General features: G+C 43.0%; 1 protein-coding gene across 1 annotated transcript; it reads left to right on the top strand.

The window, feature by feature from the left end:
• Window positions 1-11925: 11925 nt before the first annotated feature.
• Window positions 11926-18196, top strand: TCF24 (transcription factor 24). Its single transcript, XM_007527086.2, has 3 exons — window positions 11926-12131; window positions 12922-13334; window positions 17528-18196. Exons 2-3 carry the CDS (start codon window positions 12945-12947, stop codon window positions 17639-17641), a joined length of 504 nt encoding a protein of 167 aa, XP_007527148.1. The 5' UTR covers window positions 11926-12131; window positions 12922-12944; the 3' UTR covers window positions 17642-18196.
• Window positions 18197-18665: the final 469 nt, after the last annotated feature.

Below are 18665 nucleotides of genomic sequence, written 5' to 3' on the forward strand. Positions count from 1 at the left end.
AAATATTTTTTTAAATAGTGTGACTTAGAAAGGAAGAGAAGGCAGGACCATAGGAAAAAAAGGCAAATATATGTAAATATAGATAGATAGTTATAGAAATAATAATCAACTCGTATCTGTGATCTTGAACTACTGCAGTTTCCAATGGAAGGAATTGGGATACAGAACTCTGGTGACAGGAAAGGTGTGGAATTATACCTCTGTTATCTTAGCATTTTGTAAATCAATATTAAATCACTAATACAGTTTTTTTTTAATATTTATTCCTTTTTGTCACCCTTGTTTTATTGTAGTTCTTGTTGTTGTTATTGATGTCATCGTTGCTGGATAGGACAGAGAGAAATGGAGAGAGGAGGGGAAGACAAAGAGGGGGAGAGAAAGACAGACACCTGCAGACCTGCTTCACCGCCTTTGAAGGGGCCCCCTGCAGGTGGGGAGCCGGGGGTTGGAACCGGGGTCCTTATGCAGGTCCTTGCGCTTAGCGCCACGTGCGGGCTTAATTTGCTTTGCTACCGCTGTACTGCATTTAAAAAATTAAATGATGGAGTCCCGGAGGTGGCACAATGGATAAAGCATTGGATTCTCAACCATGAGGTCCCGAGTTCAATCCCCGGCAGCACATGTGCCAGAGTGATATCTGGTTCTTTCTCTCTCTCTCTCTCTCTCTCTCCTCCTATCTTTCTCATTAATAAATAAAATCTTTTTAAAAAATTTTAAATGAAGGAGACAGGCATTGGCACACCAGTCACATAAGCATGCCACTGTGCATGATGACTTAGGTTTAAGAGCCTGGCCCCCTTGCAGGAGGGTAAGCTGCACAAGTGGTGGAACAGAGCTGCAGGTCTCTCTTGCTCTTGCTCTTGCTCTCTTTCTATCTACTTCTCTCTGTCCCTGTCATAAATAAGAATGAAAAAGAAAGCTTTTAAAAAATTCAGAGATTGTCCAAAACAGCAGATTTGTCATTCTAGCACTGAGCCCTACTGAGAACCCTGGTGGAGGAAAAAAAAAAATAGAACAACTCCTTCTCTTAATTATTTTAAGAAGGAGAATGAGTTGGCACCAGCAGACATACCTTTTAATTTTTTTGCACTTAATATCTAAGGTGGCTAGCTAGCCTGCTTAGAGGTGCAAAGCAATTTAGAACTACTCTTCTCTAAAAAAAAAGTTAAAAGTATACACTCGTTTAAGGATCGACACATTGGGAGCTGTGCCAGATTCCTATGTGGAACACAGTGAAGCAACATCTGTCCAAAGACAGGAGAATGTTTTCCACTATGTCTATAATGCCTGCAGTCTGTGCTTGTGTATATTTACACAAGCCTGCTTGCCCTACAGGGAGGAAAAAGTCAGACTCATTGACGTGGTTTTTGACCCTCAAACTGAACTTGATACTGTCAATGTACACTTTAATTAAAGATTAGTTCAAAACTATTTTTATTTAAAGGACTATTCTGAAAAAAAAAGGCCTTCACTGTTCAGTTAATAGCAATATATGATATTAAACAAAAAATGCACACATTTACTGCTTCTTTCTGTCTTTGTCACGGTAAATACTTCTGACAGATGTTTCCTCCCTTTCAAAAGTTCAGAGGTGTTTGAGCCTTACTAATTTACAATAGACATCTAATGCATTCACTTATCATAAATAAAACCCACTGAGAATATTGTACAACACTGTTCAGTGGATAAACCAAGTGATTAATTGATTATTTAGCTGTTTCAAATCTAAAGCAATGTTAATCGAGTCAATTCATTTCTTCTGTTAGTGCAAAGATAAAATAAAAATAAAATATTTCTAGCTCATTGACAACGATTTAAGTCTTAGATTTAAATCTGAAGTTTCAAATTCATCTTTAGGAAAGGTGAACTCCAGGGACCCATAATTTACAGGAAATATTCCCTGTATGTTACATAACTATTTATAAACACCTAGTATCTTTATTTAAAATATGAAAACAAGTTTTTTTGTGTTTAAAAGTGTACTTGAGGTGAGGGGAGCTAGGTAGTGGTTATGCCTGAAGATCTAAGCTTCAGTCCTCTACACCACTATAATACTGAGCTAAAAAGTGCTCTGGTAAATAAATAAATAAACAAAACAGAACTTTAATAAAAGCAAAAATAATTGCTTTCACCATTGTTAAAATTCTATTTGAACAGTTGTAACTACAGATATATTTATGTGACTCTAGTAGAATCTTTATTTTAGACATTTATCTGTGAAAGAGAGAACAAGAACAGGGGCAGAAGAGAGTGAGAGAGAAGACAGAACCAGAGTACCACTAAATTCTGGTACAAGGTAATTCTGGAAACTAAATCTGTGACTTCTGGGTCCTCAGGCTTGCAAGTTGCTCTGCCAGGCTGATCGATCTCCGTCTTCATTCAAGTGGATTTTTTTTTTTTTTTTAAGATAGAGAAGTTTCTTTCAGTGTGGTGAGGGTCCGGTTCCAAGCTGGGCTGCACACATGACAAAGTGAACTATTTTGCCAGCCCTCGTGGATTTTTTTAAAATTTACTATTTTGTCGCAGAACTCTTACAAAAACTCAGTTGCTAAGTCCTAAATAGCTTTCACTTTGATTTGTTAAACCTAATGTCAATCTAATTGATTTGATTTGCAAAGTAAACTTAGGTATCAGTAATATAGGTTTAATGATAAAATTTTGATTTGCAGATAGATATCAATGAACTTCTGAAATTAGAATATTCCTTTCAAAAGAAAACCATATTGGTAAGCAATATAAAATTTAATTAGGACAGTCTATACTAGATTCTGTGTCCTTTTTTTTTTTTTTTAATAACTGACTCTATTCCCTAGGTGTCTTTCTCTCCCCCGATCTGTCTTCCCCTCCTCTCTCCACTTCTCTCTGTTCTAACAACGACAACATCAGTAACAGCAACAATAATAACTACAACAACAATAAAAAAAAGAACAAGGGCAACAAGAGGGAAAATAAATTTTAAAAAAGTAAAAAAAAAAATAAATAACAGACTCTAACTTCTTATTTACTGTGGATAGAGAAAGAGAGGAGTTGAGAGGGGAGGGGAAGCTAGAAAAGGAGAGAGAGAGACCTATAATACTGTATCACCACCCACGAAGCTTTCCCACTGCAGGTGGGTGGGGGGCTTAGAGACCTGAACCCAGGTAGGGTCTAGCCCCTGTTCTGTGACATCTGATCTCAACTCTGTTAGTGGATTGCTCTGTGAAAAAGAATTAATGGAAAAGAATACGGGGGCCACAGAGATAGCTTAGCAGCCAGGGCTTCTGCATTGCTATGCACTTAGCCCGGGTTCAAGCCCCATACCGTGTACGAGAGGTGCTGTAGCACTGGAGGAAACTGTATGTCTCTCCCCATTTATTTCTCTCTGTATCTGAATTTTAAAAGTGCTCTGACATCAGTGAAGCCAAATATGTGAAAGGCCCTAGTGATACTGCCTACTGATACACGAGGAAAAAAACAAGACAGACAAGAACCATAGTAGGCTGCCAGTGAGATAGCTGCTCCTTGACCCAAGATCAAACGCTAGAAGAAGAAGATCGAGCCCAACCCCCATAGCATTGGGGGAATCTTTGGTGCTCTGGTATCTCTCCCTCTCTCATGCTGTTTCTGAACCTTCCTTTCTGAAGGGGGAACAAAACAGCTTGGAGTGGTGAAGTCCTAGTGATAAAAAAAATATATCATACTAGTTATTTTTCAATTTAAAGTGTCTTAATTTGGGGGCCAGATAAGTGGTTCAGCAGTGAATCATGTGCCTTACACACAGGGGGTCATGTTATCACTTTTAATATTTATTTTATTTATTCCCTCGTGTCCTTTTTTATTGTTGTTGTTATTGATGTCATTGTTGGATAGGACAGAGAGAAATGGAGAGAGGAGGGAAAGACAGAGAAAGGGAGACCTGCAGACCTGTTTCACTGCCTGTGAAGGTGGGGAGCTGGGGCTCGAACCCAGATCATTATGCTGGTCCTTGCGCTATGCGCTACATGCGCTTAACCCGCTGCGCTACTGCCAGACTCCCATGTTATCATTTTTAAAAGTGGTCCTAGCAGCACTTTAAAAAAAATAAAATGCCCACTTTGAAAACAGAATTTTCATTAACTAAACAAACAAAAGAAGTAGAACTTTTAGGGGTCATGTAGTGGTGCACCTGGTTGAGCGCAGATGTTACCATGCACAGTGATCCAGGTTCGAGGGCCAGGGCCCTACCTGCAGAGGAGAGCCTCACAAGCAGTTAAACAGCACTGCAGACACCTCTCTCTCCATCTCTCTCTCTCTCCCTTCCATCTCAGTTTCTTTCTGACTCTATCCAATACATGAATAAATAAAAAATTTTAAAAAGATATTTCTTTTTTATTTCTTTATTGGGGAATTAATGTTTTACATTCAACAGTAAATACAATAGTTTGTACATGCATAACATTCCCCAGTTTCCCATATAACAATACAACCCCCACTAGGTCCTCTGTCATCCTTCTTGACCTGTATTCACCCCACCCACCCACCCAAAAAGATATTTCTAAAGAGTATAACACTTTAAAGAAACTACCAGTCCTCTTTTATAGATGGGGGGTGGGGGCAAAAACGAAGAGGCCCAGTCAGAGCCACCTGAAGTGGTATAGTGACAATGAAGCAGAGCTAGAAGTTGATTCCAAGTCTGACTACAAAATCAAAGCTTTCAAATACAGTGCTAGGGAGTCTCAAAATAGGGGTAAGAGTTGAAAGATAGCTTACCTGTTAGGCTGACTGCCTTGCTAAATGCCTGACCCAGGTTCAAGCTCCTGAACCACATAGGAGTCTCTTGATGATTCTCTCTCTCCCTCTCCCTCTCTCTCTCTGTGTATATAATGTGTGTATATAATGTGTATATAATATATATGTGTATATATGTGTATATAATATATATGTGTGTGTATAATATATATGTGTATATAATATATATGTATCTGGAGAATCCAGACCAGAGTGGTAAAGTATGAGGCTCTGAGTCTCTACCTCCACCCACCTCACACACAGTTGGTGGCTGTTTGGTAAAGTAAGTAAATACAACAGGTGAGAACATGACTAAAGTGAATTAGACCGCGCACACCCAATTAAAAGCAACTACTTGGTCTCAAAACGGTATAGCCAAACAAATATGATGAATTTTTAAAAATATTTTTAAATATTTATTTCCTTTTTATTGCCCTTTTTGTTTTTATTGTTGTTGTAGTTATTATTGTTGTTGTTGATGATGCCATTGTTGTTGGATAGGACAGAGAGAAATGGAGAGAGATGGGTAAGACAGAGGGGGAGAGAAAGACAGACACCTGCAGACCTGCTTCACCACCGGTGAAGCGACTCCCTTGCAGGTGGGGAGCTGGGGGCTCGAACCGGGATCCTCACGCCAGTCCTTGCGCTTCATGCCACATGCACTTAACCCGCTGCGCTACTGCCAGACTCCCAAATATGCTGAATTTGAGAAGTCAGACCAGTGAGACTGTAAGCTATCTAGATTATGAAACAATTTTATTTTGAAATATTGGATCAATTTTTTAATTTAAAAATTTATTAAAACGCATAAGAAGAAAAAGTATATGGTAAAAGTAGCCAAGGCGTGGAGCAGCTGGAGCTTTCATGTCTGGCTGGTGGGATACAGAAATAGAGCAGTCACTTTGAAAAGCAGCCTGACGTTCCTACAAAATCAAACTTGCACTTAACCACATCTAGCGATTTCATTCCTAGGTATTTCCCGACTAAAAGGAAAAGCATACTCAAAACAGACACACACATACACAAGAATCTGCACATGAACATTTACAGTGGCTGACTCATAGTCACCAAAAACTGGAATCAACCTGAAGACTCCCAGCAAGGGAGTGGGTAGACAAATTGTGACACACCCTTCAACAGAATACTATTCAGCTATACAAAGGAAAGAGCTAGTGATACATGAAATAACACGAATGCATCTCAGAAGCATTATGCCACGTGAAAGAAGACAAATTTTAAAAGTCACGTACCACCCTGGAGGTGCTGCAGTGGGGAAAGACTGGGAGTCTCAAGCACAAAGCAGTATTCAACCCCCAAGGCCATGTGTACCACATGGCATTTCTCTCTCTCTCTCTCTCTCTCTCTCTCTCTTTCTCTCATTGAGTTTTTTTTTTTTCAAAAGCCACACACTGCATAATTCTGACATTCATGGCAAAGACAAAACTATAGAGACAGAAAACAAATCAGTATTTGCTAAGAATGAGAGTCTGAATATGAAGGATCAGCACAAGGGAATCTTGGGAAGTGATGAGATTGTCCATATCTTGTGACCTGGAATGTGAGTCATGGGCTTGCCAGCAGGAGACCCTGAATTTGATCCTGGCACTGCATATGCGGGAATGATGGTTCTGGTTTTCTTCCTATAGGGTGAAATAAGCTTTACAAACCTTTTAAAAGAAGCTCCATACCTTTATTGTGATAGTTTTACATTACAAAACGTTTTTCAGAATTATGCACTCAAAAGAGTGACTTGAAAATTAAACAGTGAAGGAAAAGAATTCTTTAAAGCATTGATTATACAAAGGCCTATTATTTCACATACACACAACAACAACAATAATAAAACATCTATTTTTTCCACCGGCATGTATAATTAATTTACATTACAAAGGTAACAAGATGGGGGTGGGGCGGTAGCGCAGCGGGTTAAGCGCAAAGCACCAGGACCGGCATAAGGATCCCGGTCCAAGCCCCTGGCTCCCCACCTGCAGGGGAGTCTCTTCACAGGAGGTGAAGCAGGTCTACAGGTGTGTCTGTCTTTCTCTCCCCCTCTATGTCTTCCCCTCTTGATTTCTCTCTGTCCTATCCAACAACGAACGACATCAATAACCACAAGAAGGTTAAAACAAGGGCAACAAAAGGGGGGAAAAAATAGCCTCCAGGAGCAGTGGATTCCGGGTGCAGGCACTGAGCCCCAGCAATAACCCTGGAGGCAAAAAAAAGTAGCAAGATGAAAAAATTATTTGATATAATTTGGAAGAGAGATCTTAAGACCTACTGTACACTCAAAATCCCTCTGCTTTTTTTTGTCAACTGTAAAATGTAATATCCTCAAAGCCTCTAGGAGGCAGGAGACAGCTAATTTGTCAGTCTACATGCTCTGTTTGGGTGTGAAGTGCTGGTTTCCAGCCCAGTCACCACAGGGGAGCTTCATGTCCTGCCCTGGAGAGCTCCAAGGAAGGTGGAAGGGTGTTTGTGGTCAGTTAACTCTCTATTATCAGCCTCTCCCTCTCAGAATAAAAAAGGGGAAGGGGCTAGGAGATAGTTGACTCTGTAAAGTGCAGACTTTACCATGCTAGAAGACCAGGTCTTGACATATTTAGGGGTGGGGCAAAGTGGGGTGGGGGGAAGACAGCTTAAGACCTGTACTGCACTCACTGAAACAAAAATCCCTCTGATCTTTATCTTCTCGACCATAAAATGTAATATCCTCAAAGCCTCTAAGAGTCAGGAGATAGCAACCAAATGGATGCACCGGGCACAAAGGGCAAAGGGCAAGTGGTGAAGCCATGCCCTTCTCTCTCTTCACCCTCTACCTATGGGAGAAAAAAAAAAAAAAAGGTCCTCCTGGGGCAGTGATAAATTAATTGTACAGGGAGGAAGCCCCAATGAAACCTTGGTGGCTAAATAAATAATAAATAAAATAGGCCAGGAACACTGCCCAATGACATTGCACGGAGTTGAGATTTCTCGTGGCAGCACGGTAATACAATTCTTTATTGATGCTGATGCCCCAGACTCCGGTGTGAGTACACTGGGTTTAGGCCACATGGAGCTAGCAAAATGGCCACCTCCTGCTATGCACTTCAGCCCTTCTCCAGGTCTGACTTGGAAGAGAAAGAGAGCAAAACCAAGAACAGCAGTTGGCTTTATAGGGTAAAAAAACGGAAGTGGCATGTCGGGATGGGATTGGCTAGGAAAAGGGGTGGAGAGAGGCAAAAAGGCATGCTGGGAAGGTGGAAGCGTCCTTAGCAACTGTCTCAATGGTTTTAACTGAATTAGCAATACCCTGAGGGGATAACGTGGTGGGGATCTTTCAGGCAAAACAATGATTATGTAAATAGACCATAAGGTCAGCAATGGAGCATGAAGCAGGAGGCAGGGCTGGCTTTAAGGCCCGCCATCTAGGGGCTGGAGAGATAGCTTGGATGTGTTGCTTTGCCATGTGCAAGACTCAAGTTGGAACCCAGCCTCGACTGCACTGAAAGATGCTTCAGTGTGGCGTTTTCTTTCACACTCTTTCTGCCCCTCTAGCTCTGTCTAAAGTAATTTAAAATGAATAAGTTAAAATTTTTTAAAATTTTAATAAAAAAAGGGTAAAGCACTTCACACATACAGAAAGTTAAAGTGCTTGTTGCTAATTTATATAAATTGAGAATTTGAAAATCTCCCTCATCTGCTTGGAATTTAACTGTGAATACTGGTTTCTTGAGAAATTAGAACTATTCTAGAATCACCAGAGGATTCCAAGAAGCTGCTAACTGAGCAGAAAGGATAAAGTGTGGTCTGCAATGGCAGGTCTTCATATTTATTCATTTACTGGCCTCCAGGGTTACTACTGGGGCTCAGTGCCAGCACTATGATTCCACTGCTTCTGGCAGCCAATTTCTTTTCTTTTTCCTTTTCATTTGATAGAACATAGAGAAATTGGGAGGGGAGATAGAGGAGAGAGAGAGAGAGAAAGAGAGAAAGGCACCTGCAGAACTTTATCAGTGTTCCTGAATTATCCCCACTGTAGGTGGTGAATGGGGTCTTGAGTCCAGGTCCTTGCATGGATCCTTGCACATACTGCTATGTGCATTTAACCACCCAGCCCCCTTCCCAGTCTTTTGATTTTCCAAAACTTGATTGGTGGGCAACACAGTGGGCTACTGGGTACTGTTTATTGTCAGCAGGGAAGAACCTTCTTTGTTCCACTACCACCTCCACTCCATGTGAATTCCGTAGCTGAATGAATAGGCCATATGAGATGGCAAGGGTGCAAAATTTGAGGAAGACTGCACCAAATTTGCCTGGCTCTAGCCCTTGTCCACCTTCCCTCCAATCTTATTTCCACACCTATCCCAACTCAAAGATTTTCCTTCCAACTCAAAGATTTTCCTTGGTCTTCCCTACTCCAGAAGGAAAATGTTTGTATTTATGTTTCTTTAAAGTCTTAGGAGAATCAGCATTTTGTGACTAATAAATAATTTCTACTATTTTTATTGTATCCAGGTTTTGTTTACTACTCATTTGGGATAACTTTCTCCATTAGTACAGGAACCTTTCCTCGAAGTAATCTGAAAGCTTATTGACAAAAAAAAAAAAGTACATCTCACCTTCTCTATAATTCAAAAGTAGAAGAAACTCTAAATATATATATAATTCACTCTTACGTGATCTGAAATATTTCATTTTTTTACCTGTATGATAATAAACAAAATTATATTTTGTGGTTTGTAGTTTTATAATAAGTATCTCATCGTGTAGGGAAAACATATTGAACTGGGAAGACAGCTCAGCTGGAGAGGTGGGTAGCTGCTGTGCCAGGCACGCCACCCACACTGGACTCCATCCCAACCGCACTTGCTGCAATACACCAAATAATTTTTTGTTTCTTTATAGATTCTCAGACATTAGATTCCAAATGCTTTATTCCTATTACATATAATTTACTGGGAAAATAAAGCTTTTTTTCATTTATCTAAAGAAAGCAACCCATTCTGAATCAGTGGTATTTTGTGTACTTATTTATAAAGTTAATAATTTATAAATATAATTAATATTAATTACAGATAATGGATAGTAACAGATGAAAGCTTGAAGATTATTCTGATTCATTAACCTATTTAAATGGGATTCGATATCTTCAAATATAACAAGTATCATCATTATTATTTGGTCCCAATTTTTTTTTTTGCCTCCAGGGTTATCACTGGGACTCAGTGCATGCACCATGAATCCACTGCTTCTGGAGGCTTCCCCCCCTTTTGTTGCCCTTGTTGTTTATCATTGCTGTTATTATTGTTGTTGTTATTGCTGTCATTGTTGTTGGATAGGACGGAGAGAAATTGAGAGAGGAGGAGAGAGGGGGAGAGAAAGACACCAGTAGACCTGCTTCTGGGGCTCCAACCGGGATCCTTAACCTGCTGCACCATCATCCAGCACCCTTTGTTCCCAATTTTAAGAGCCTATTGTAAAGTATTAAATTATTTCTCATATATAAGATCGATTTCCTTAATATTTGGTTCTTTAATTTTATTTATTATTATTCAATTTTTGCCTACAGGGTTATTGCTGGGGCTTGGTGCCTGCACTATGAATCCCAGTGGAGGTTATTTTTTTTCTTTTGTTGCCCTTGTTGTTTATCATTGTTATTGTTATTATTGCTGTCTTTGTTTTGGATAGAGAGAAATCAAGAGTGGACGGGTAGAGAAAGAGGGAGAAAGACACCTGTAGACCTGCTTCACTGCTTGTGAAGCGGGCCCCCCTGCAGGTGAGGAGGCAGGGGCTCGAACCGGGATCCTTGCACTTTGTGCTATGTGCTATGTGCGCTTAGCCCTCTGCGCTACCGCCCACCCCACCCCCACCCCACCCCCTTATTGTCTGGTTTGATGTTGTTTGACCCTAAAGATGGTTAGAGGTCCTGCTTTTCAAATTGTAGGCATTGTTTCAAGGATCGGTAGAAAAATAACTCTGCACCCATTCAGACTTCCCCCTCGGAAGGTGATGAAGAGTCCAAGATTCTCCCTGGCCCCAAAGTGGTTCTGGGCGTCCAGAGTGGAGCGCTCCCCTACCGACTGCGCTCTCTCCTTGAGGCTCTGCGATGACTTTCTGAAAAATCTTCTTAGCTGAGCCCTTCCCCACAGAACTGTCAACCTGGCTTCCCACGAGCCCAGAAATGTCAATAAAATAAAACATTTGGGGAGCTGGGCGGTAGCGCAGTGGATTAAGCGCCACCTGGCACGAAGCTTAAGGACCGGTGTAAGGATCCCGGTTTGAGCCCTCGGCTCCCAACCTGTGTGTGTGTGTGTGGGGGGTCGCTTCACAGGTGGTGAAGCAGGTCTGCTTTTGTCTATCTTTCTCTCCCCCTCTCTATCTTTCCCTCCTCTCTCGATTTCTCTCCGTCCTATCCAACAAGGACGACATCAATAACAACAACAATAATAACTACAACAGTAAAACAAGGGCAACAAAAGGGAATTAAATAAATAAAAATTATATATATATATAGCATTTGCCAGTAAAGGCCACTAAAGTATAATACCCCCGAAGTCTTCCCCGCAGACTGACCGAACCTGAACCAAATTGCATAACCAAACAAAGCGGAGCTCCCTGGAGCGCAGCGGAGGCGATGGTCGCAGGAAGAGGAGCGCCCTGCACCCCGACGTGGAGAACTTCCTCCAGAATCACAGACAGGGCGGGTATTCGAAGTAATACCCGTCTTTCTTTGGGCGGCTCAAGAAGCTGACCGCTGACTAGAGCTAGCGGGACTACCTGCTTTGAATCGGGCTAGCGTGAGAAACATTTATCTTGCGGTGGAATAAACGCCACAGTCCCGCCGCACAAAAGTCACAGCGTACCCGCCTGAGCCGCGCCCAGGCGCCTTCTGGAACTAGGGCAGCAGGGCGGCAGCCAGGCCAAGTTACTCGCCTGACCCCTCTGGGGTCCTGCAGCGCAGCCCCAGGGTCTGACCTGGTGGCAAACCAAGTTTATGGGCTCTGAGATCGAGGAGCTCGGGAAGCCGGGTGCCCCCGGAAAATTTGGTGTGGGGGCGGAGCCAGGGGACTCCCCGCCCCCCGCCCAGGTCTGGCCCAACCAGGACATTTGATTGATGACTCTTCTGCGGCCAAGGGGGCAGCTCCGCCCCACCTACTAGCTCCGCAAAGTCCCGCAGGTGGACGCAGAAGTCAGCCAGCCCTTCCGTAGGGACTCGACGCCCAGCTCCGTCTGCGCTCGAGCCTGGCGGGCAGTAGAGGCGCGTCCAGCCCGGCCTGCGAGCGGCGGGCGATCGCAGCTGGATGAGAATGCGGTGAACGGCGCGGCCCTGGCCACACGGCCCCAGCCCCGCGCTTCCCGTCCGCCCGCACCGAGGAGCCGAAGCCCGCACGGCCGCTCTAGGGAAGGTGAGGTCTAAGGGGCCAGGCGGTGGTGCACGGGGTTAAGCTCACACATTACAGTGCGCAAGGACCCAGGTTCAAGCCCCTGCTTCCCCCCACCTGCAGGGGGAAAGTTTCACAAGTGATGATGCAGAAGTGCTGGTGTCTCTCTCCCTATCTCTCCTTCCCTTCTCAATTTCTCTCTGTCTCTAACCAAAATGTTATATATAAAAAATAAAGAATAAAAGAAAGGACTGGTGAGACCTAGGCCCTGTCCTCTGTCGCACCGCACAGTTCCAGGCCGGGAAGGGTAGTGGTACCTTAGTCCGAGATGAGCTCCGGCGTCCCCCCCTCCTCGGGCAGAATTACCCGGGCTTCCTGCCTTGGGAGTGAATGGCCAGATGGTGGGCACCCGGGGCGGTGGAGAGGCCTGGGCTTCACCTCCCGGAACGGTTGGATAACATTCCCGATGCGCGAACAAGTTTCGGACCGGAGTTTTGTTTTTTGAGATCTTGCTTTCCCTCTCGCTTCGTTTGTGGGTGAAAGCTACAGCCTCCCGCCGCACCCCCTGCCCCCCAGCCCCCCAGCCCCTAGCCTCCAGCCCCCACCGCCCCAAGCAGCCCAGGAATCCGGAGGCTTCACCAGCCTCCCCAGACGCGGAGAGGGGAATGAGCCCCGGAGACAGCGGGCTGGTCGCTGGGAACCGCGGGAGCCAGGTGGGGCGGCGCAGCCCCGCGCGCTGGGGGAGCGAGAGCGCTGCCCTTCCCGGCCGAGCCGGCTCCGCCCCGGGCCTCACGGCTCCTTCGGTTCTTTGCAGCACGAGCGGCGCGGGAAACCGTCATGGACCGCGGTGGCCCCGTAGGCAGCCCCCTGACGTCTAGCAACGAGTCCGCCTCCCCGGCTGCCGCCCCCCGCGACTCGAGCCCCAGAGGGGCCCGGCCAGGACCTTCAGGTGCCGGGGTGGGTCTGCACTCGGGGAGCGGGCGGCCCGCTGCAGCCAACGCGGCGCGGGAGCGCAGCCGGGTGCAGACCCTACGGCACGCCTTCCTGGAGCTGCAGCGCACGCTGCCCTCCGTGCCGCCGGACACCAAGCTGTCGAAGCTGGACGTGCTGCTGCTGGCCACCACCTACATCGCGCACCTGACCCGCACTCTGCAGGACGACGCCGAGGCCCCGGCCGCCCCCGGACTGGGCGCACTTCGCGGCGACGGCTACCTGCACCCTGTGAAGGTAGGCGTGCAAGGCCATGCCCTAGCAGTCGGGCGCAGAGCCGGGCACCTCGAGCCACGCAGTGTACTAAAGCCTGGGCAGATGCCACCGTGCTCCCACCCCTGCCTTGGAGGGGAACAGACCTAGGGCGACCTTAGCCGGCAACAGCGACTGCGAGGTCCTTTCAGCAAGAGGCTGCTCCTTAACCATTCGCCGGTAGAGGGTCCGGGTTGAGGAACACCCCCCCACCCCCCCCCCCCGTCAAGGGTTATTTGGATATTTATATCATCGTTCCCGGGCTAAACAAAATTATCGACTTAAAATTAATATTCAAGATTGCTATGTAGAAAACTCTTAGATTCATTGAATTTCCAGCCCTACCTGCTGTTGCCTTGGCAGGGCCAGACCAAATGATTTTGCAGGTGGCAGAGCTGGGTTGGACTGGACGGCGGCTTGGGAAGGAATAACCTTTCACAGAGTGCAGTCTGCAAAGATGCCTTTCCTTGGCGAGAAGTTTCTCGGAGGTTAACTTGGAAGGTGCTTGATTGCCCGTCCTGGTGATTTTTAGTATGATAGTTACATTTAGGAGCCTTTGAGTTTTAAAATGTTTTATGTGTATATGGTTTCATTTCCATGCGATTTTTAACTATCACATTGTGTTATCACCTGGTCCTAAATTATTCTAGGAAAGCACTGTTGAGTGAGTGTGTGTGTGTGTGTGTGTGTGTGTGTGTGTGTGTGTGTGTGTACTATTAAGAGCAAAGGAAGACCATTATGCATCCTCATGGAGTGACTTTTCATGCTTTAGTAAAGATTAGTTATTATGAATTACACAGTCACCAAGAATATTAGGAAACCTAAAATGTGTTTATGTAATTTTCATAATAGGTTAGTATGTATGAAGACCAATAGTTAAATACTGTACTCAAAACTTTAATATACAAAATTAGACAGAAAAATCCAATTAATATAATTTTTAACATTCTGTATAGGTAAAATGGACAATGTTTTTGTTTAATGTGATACAGGTTTATTTCAACTCTCTGAAAGTAGAATATTCCTACTTGGTATGATTTGGTAGGTTAATTTTTTGAGAATGCTAAAAATTATTAACTATAAATTAATAATGATGTTCCCAGCATTGAGGCTGAAGGAAATTGTATATGTGATTAAAATTATAATAATATAACACATTACCTATATTACAGTATTTAGACTCTGCATCATCCTTTGTTTTTAGGCTTGATTGTTTTGAAATTTTACATTGATGTGAATTTATGTTCAGCAGACATCATCTTTCCTATATTTTCAAATTTGGTATTCCACCATTCTGAAGCAATTTGTCCAACATATCTACAAATGTAAAATTGAAATTTGACTGCATGTCAGTGTTCAACTTATTATTATCATTATCATTATTTTATTGCCACTAAGGCTAGCTCTGGGGCTCGGTACTGGAACTGTGAATTCACAGCTCTTTGTGGTCACTTCTCTCTCTTTTTTTTTTCCTTTTCTATTTTACTTGATAGGACATAGAGAAATTGAGAGAACAAAGGGAGCTAGAAAGGGAGAGAGATAGACACCTGCAGACCTGCTTCACCAGTTGTGAAACTTCCCCCTTGCAGAGGGGTGGGGGTGTTAGGGACTCAAACCCCGGCCCTTGCACATGCTAACTTGTACACTCAACCAGGTATGGCACCTACCAGCCAGTCCCTCAACAAATTACTGAAAAATCACTGCTGAAATATGGTAAAGCACACCCTCTAGTATTAACTGAATTTAAACTCTGGTGAGATTTAAGAACATTTACTTGGCATACCTAACCAACATGATGGTTGAATCAAACTATTTCGGATATTAAATATAAGAATTTGAAATGTGGGGCCCAGGAGGTGGTACAGTGAGCAGGACACTAAAGTTAGAAGCATGAGGTCCTGAGTTCAGTCCCTGGTGTTCTGTGTGTCCAAGTGATGCTCTGGCCTTGTCTGTCTCTACCTTCTTCATTAATTTATGTTAATATATGAAACTATTTTAAAAACTATTTTTAAAAACTATTTTAAATAGTGTATCATTTATTCTCTACTAAGATAGACTCCATTCCTGAATTGTATAACCTCAACTGAAAATTCATTCATTATTAAAGCTTTTTGGCATTAGATTGGTATTCAGATATGTCACTGATATTATAGTCTCTTTGACTTTTCTCATATATACTCTTAAGAAAATTAAGTAAAATTAAGTAAAATTTTTAAGTAGACTTTTAAATTGCTGGGTACCTGCACTACAAATCCACTGCTCCCAGAAGCCATCTTTTCCCCCCTTTATCTTTTTTTCTTCACCTCCTTTTTTTTTTTTTTTTCCTTTTTACTTGATAGAACTTGAGAGGGAAGGGGAAGATAGAGAGGGAATGATGGAGAGATGCTTGAAGCCCTGCTTCACAGCTCCTTAATCTCCCCCCTCTGTAGGTGGGGGCCAGAGGCTTGAACCTGGGTCCTTGCACATGGTGAATACGTGCACTCAACTGGGTGTGCCACTGCCTGGTCCCCACTAAGTAAAGTTTAATACAAAAAAAAAAAAATCTGTTATAGAATCCAGGTTTGAGCCCAGCCCCCACTACACTGAAGGAAGCTTTGGTGCTGGATGTCTTTCCTTCTCTCTGTGTATGCGTGTATCTCTCTCTCTCTCTCTTTTTATTTATTTATTTATTTATTCATTTTCCCTTTGTTTTTGCCCTTGTTGTTTTATTGTTGTAGTTATTATTGTTGTTGATATTGATGTCTTCGTTGTAGGATAGGACAGAGAGAAATGGAGAGAGGAGGGGGAGATAGAGAGGGAAGAGAAAGATAGACACCTGCAGACCTGCTTCACCGCCTGTGAAGTGACTCCCCTGCAGGTGGGGAGCCGGGGGCTCGAACCGGGATCCTCTCGCCGGTCATTGTGCTTTGCGCCACCTGCGCTTAACCACTGTGCTACCGCCCGACTCCCTCTCTCTCTCTTTTTTACAATCTTTTTAAAAAATATTTATTTCCTTTTGTTGCCCTTGTTGTTTTATTGTTGGTAGTCATTATTGTTGTTGTTACTGATGTAGTCATTGTTGGATAGGACAGAGAGAAATGGAGAGAGGAGGAGAGCAAGACAGACACCTGCAGACCTGCTTCACTGCTTGTGAAGCGACTCCCCTGCAGGTGGCCTTGAACAGAGATCCTTAACTCCGGTCCTTGCACTTTGCGCCACATGCCCGCTGCTTACCGCCCAACTCCTCTCTCTGTGTCTCTGTCTCTATCTGAAAACAGTCACCCAGCAACAGTGAAGCCCCACTGAAAACAGAAAAAAAAAATCTGTAAAGTCGGGCAGGGGAGTCGCTTCATAAGCGGTGAAGCAGGCAGGTCTGCAGGTGTCTATCTTTTTCTCCCCCTCTCTGTCTTCCCCTCCTCTCTCCATTTCTCTCTGTCCTGTCCAACAACGACGACAACAATAATAAATACAACAATAAAACAACAAGGGCAACAAAAGGGAATAACTAAATAAATAAATATATAAAAAAAAAGAAATAGACTATAGAGATTGAAAAAGTGAGTAGTCTGTTTTAGAATAATTTACTATGCCTATTCTCCCATGTTAGGAGACTTATGAACAGGACTCAATTCTTACCCTCCATGAACATGTATTGAAGATGAAGACAAAAATGCAATTATTGTCAAATTCCAAGGATTTAAAAAATGTCCTTGTTAACACTAAGAGCATTTTTTTCTTTTTTTGCCTCCAGGGTTATTGCCGGGGCTGGGTGCCTGCACCACGAATCCACTGCTCCTGGAGACCATTTTTCCCCTTTTGTTGCCCCGGTTGTTTTATCATTGTTGTGGTTATTATTGTTGTTGTTGTTGTTGCTGTCGTTGGATAGGACAGAGAAAAATCAAGAAAGGAGGGGAAGACAGAGAGGGGGTAAGAAAGATAGACATTTGCTTCACCCGGGGCTCGAACCTGGATCCTTAACGCCAGTCCTTGCACTTTGGGCCACGTGCGCTTAACCTGCTGCGCTACTGCCCAACTCCCACCAAGCAGTGTTTCAGGTTGTCCCTTCGGATTAATAATTCAAGTACTACTATCTTCACAATACTGTATCTCATTGAGATATTTGGAATTTTTTATATTACTGTTACAGACTATTTCTGTTATAGATACTAACTTCTGCATTCTTGATTATTCTTTTTCAGAAATGGCCCATGCGGTCAAGATTGTACATTGGTGCTACTGGTCAGTTTCTGAAGCATTCTGTCTCTGGAGAAAAAGCAAAAAATGGCAGCACTTCTACAGACTTACAGCCTTAGGCTCTTCCCTGATGGGAACTGGTAGAAAATATGAACTAATTCTATATTTATTACACAGGATGTAACAAATACCATTTCTGGAACTTGACATATGAATTCACAGGTGAATGAATATTCAGGTCTGTCAAAATAAGTGTATAATGAAATAATCAGTCTTGTATAAAACACACAGCTTATCTTTGTAGTATGAGAGATAGTCACTACTATATCCTGCAAGATAAACTATTGGATAAAAGAAAAAGACACACAAAAGCAAAGCTTTTTGTATATATCCAAAGAATGCACACACTTTAGTAGCATATCTATGACAAACTGAAAGCTAATAGTTAACAATAGAAGCTTCATAGTTTAAAAAACAAAGTTATGTTTATAATAGACCCACATTCCATTTTCACCAAAGTAGTTTGTGATCAAGGTTAATCTAAAGACTGATTTTTTAATGGAAGCTATGAGATAATTTATTCAGTTTTAGCTGAAATGTGTGAAAGACTGCTGTGGTAGCATGAAGATGCAGTAACTTCTACAACTAGTTATCCCCACCCCACCCCCTTTTTTTTTTTTCCAGAGCACTGTTCAGCTCTAGCTTATAGTGGTGTGAGGGATTGAACTTGGGACTTTGGAACCGCAGGCATGAGAGTCTTTTGTATAACCATTGTGCTATCTACCCCCACCTTTATTTTTTTTCTTATTAGAGAGCTTGTAGAAAGAAAGAAAGAAAGAAAGAAAGAAAGAAAGAAAGAAAGAAAGAAAGAAAGAAAGAAAAATAAATCTTGTTTGGAGTATTAAAAATAGTTTTTTTTGTTTTTGTAGAGCAGGACTAATTACCTTCCTAGGTGAATATGAAATATCTTACTATATTTCCAAAATTGCAGAAGGCATTGGTGTTCCTCTCAGTCTGGTGTGTGTGTGTGTCACTGGGCACTAAGTTTCATCCCCCTCCTCCCTAGTCACTCCACACGAAGCTACTTTCAGCTTTGGAACTGTTTAGGTCACATAGTCAACTAGATAAGCATGTACTGCAACA

The sequence above is a fragment of the Erinaceus europaeus genome, chromosome 1 (assembly GCF_950295315.1).
Source record: "Erinaceus europaeus chromosome 1, mEriEur2.1, whole genome shotgun sequence".
NCBI lineage: Eukaryota > Metazoa > Chordata > Mammalia > Eulipotyphla > Erinaceidae > Erinaceus > Erinaceus europaeus.

What these genes read in the sequence shown, in the direction of transcription:
- TCF24 (XM_007527086.2), top strand. Translation starts at nt 12,945, where the DNA reads ATGGACCGCGGTGGCCCCGTAGGCAGCCCCCTGACGTCTAGCAACGAG. An exon ending in GCTACCTGCACCCTGTGAAG is followed by an intron (nt 13,335 to 17,527) that starts GTAGGCGTGCAA and finishes ATTCTTTTTCAG; the next exon opens with AAATGGCCCATGCGGTCAAG.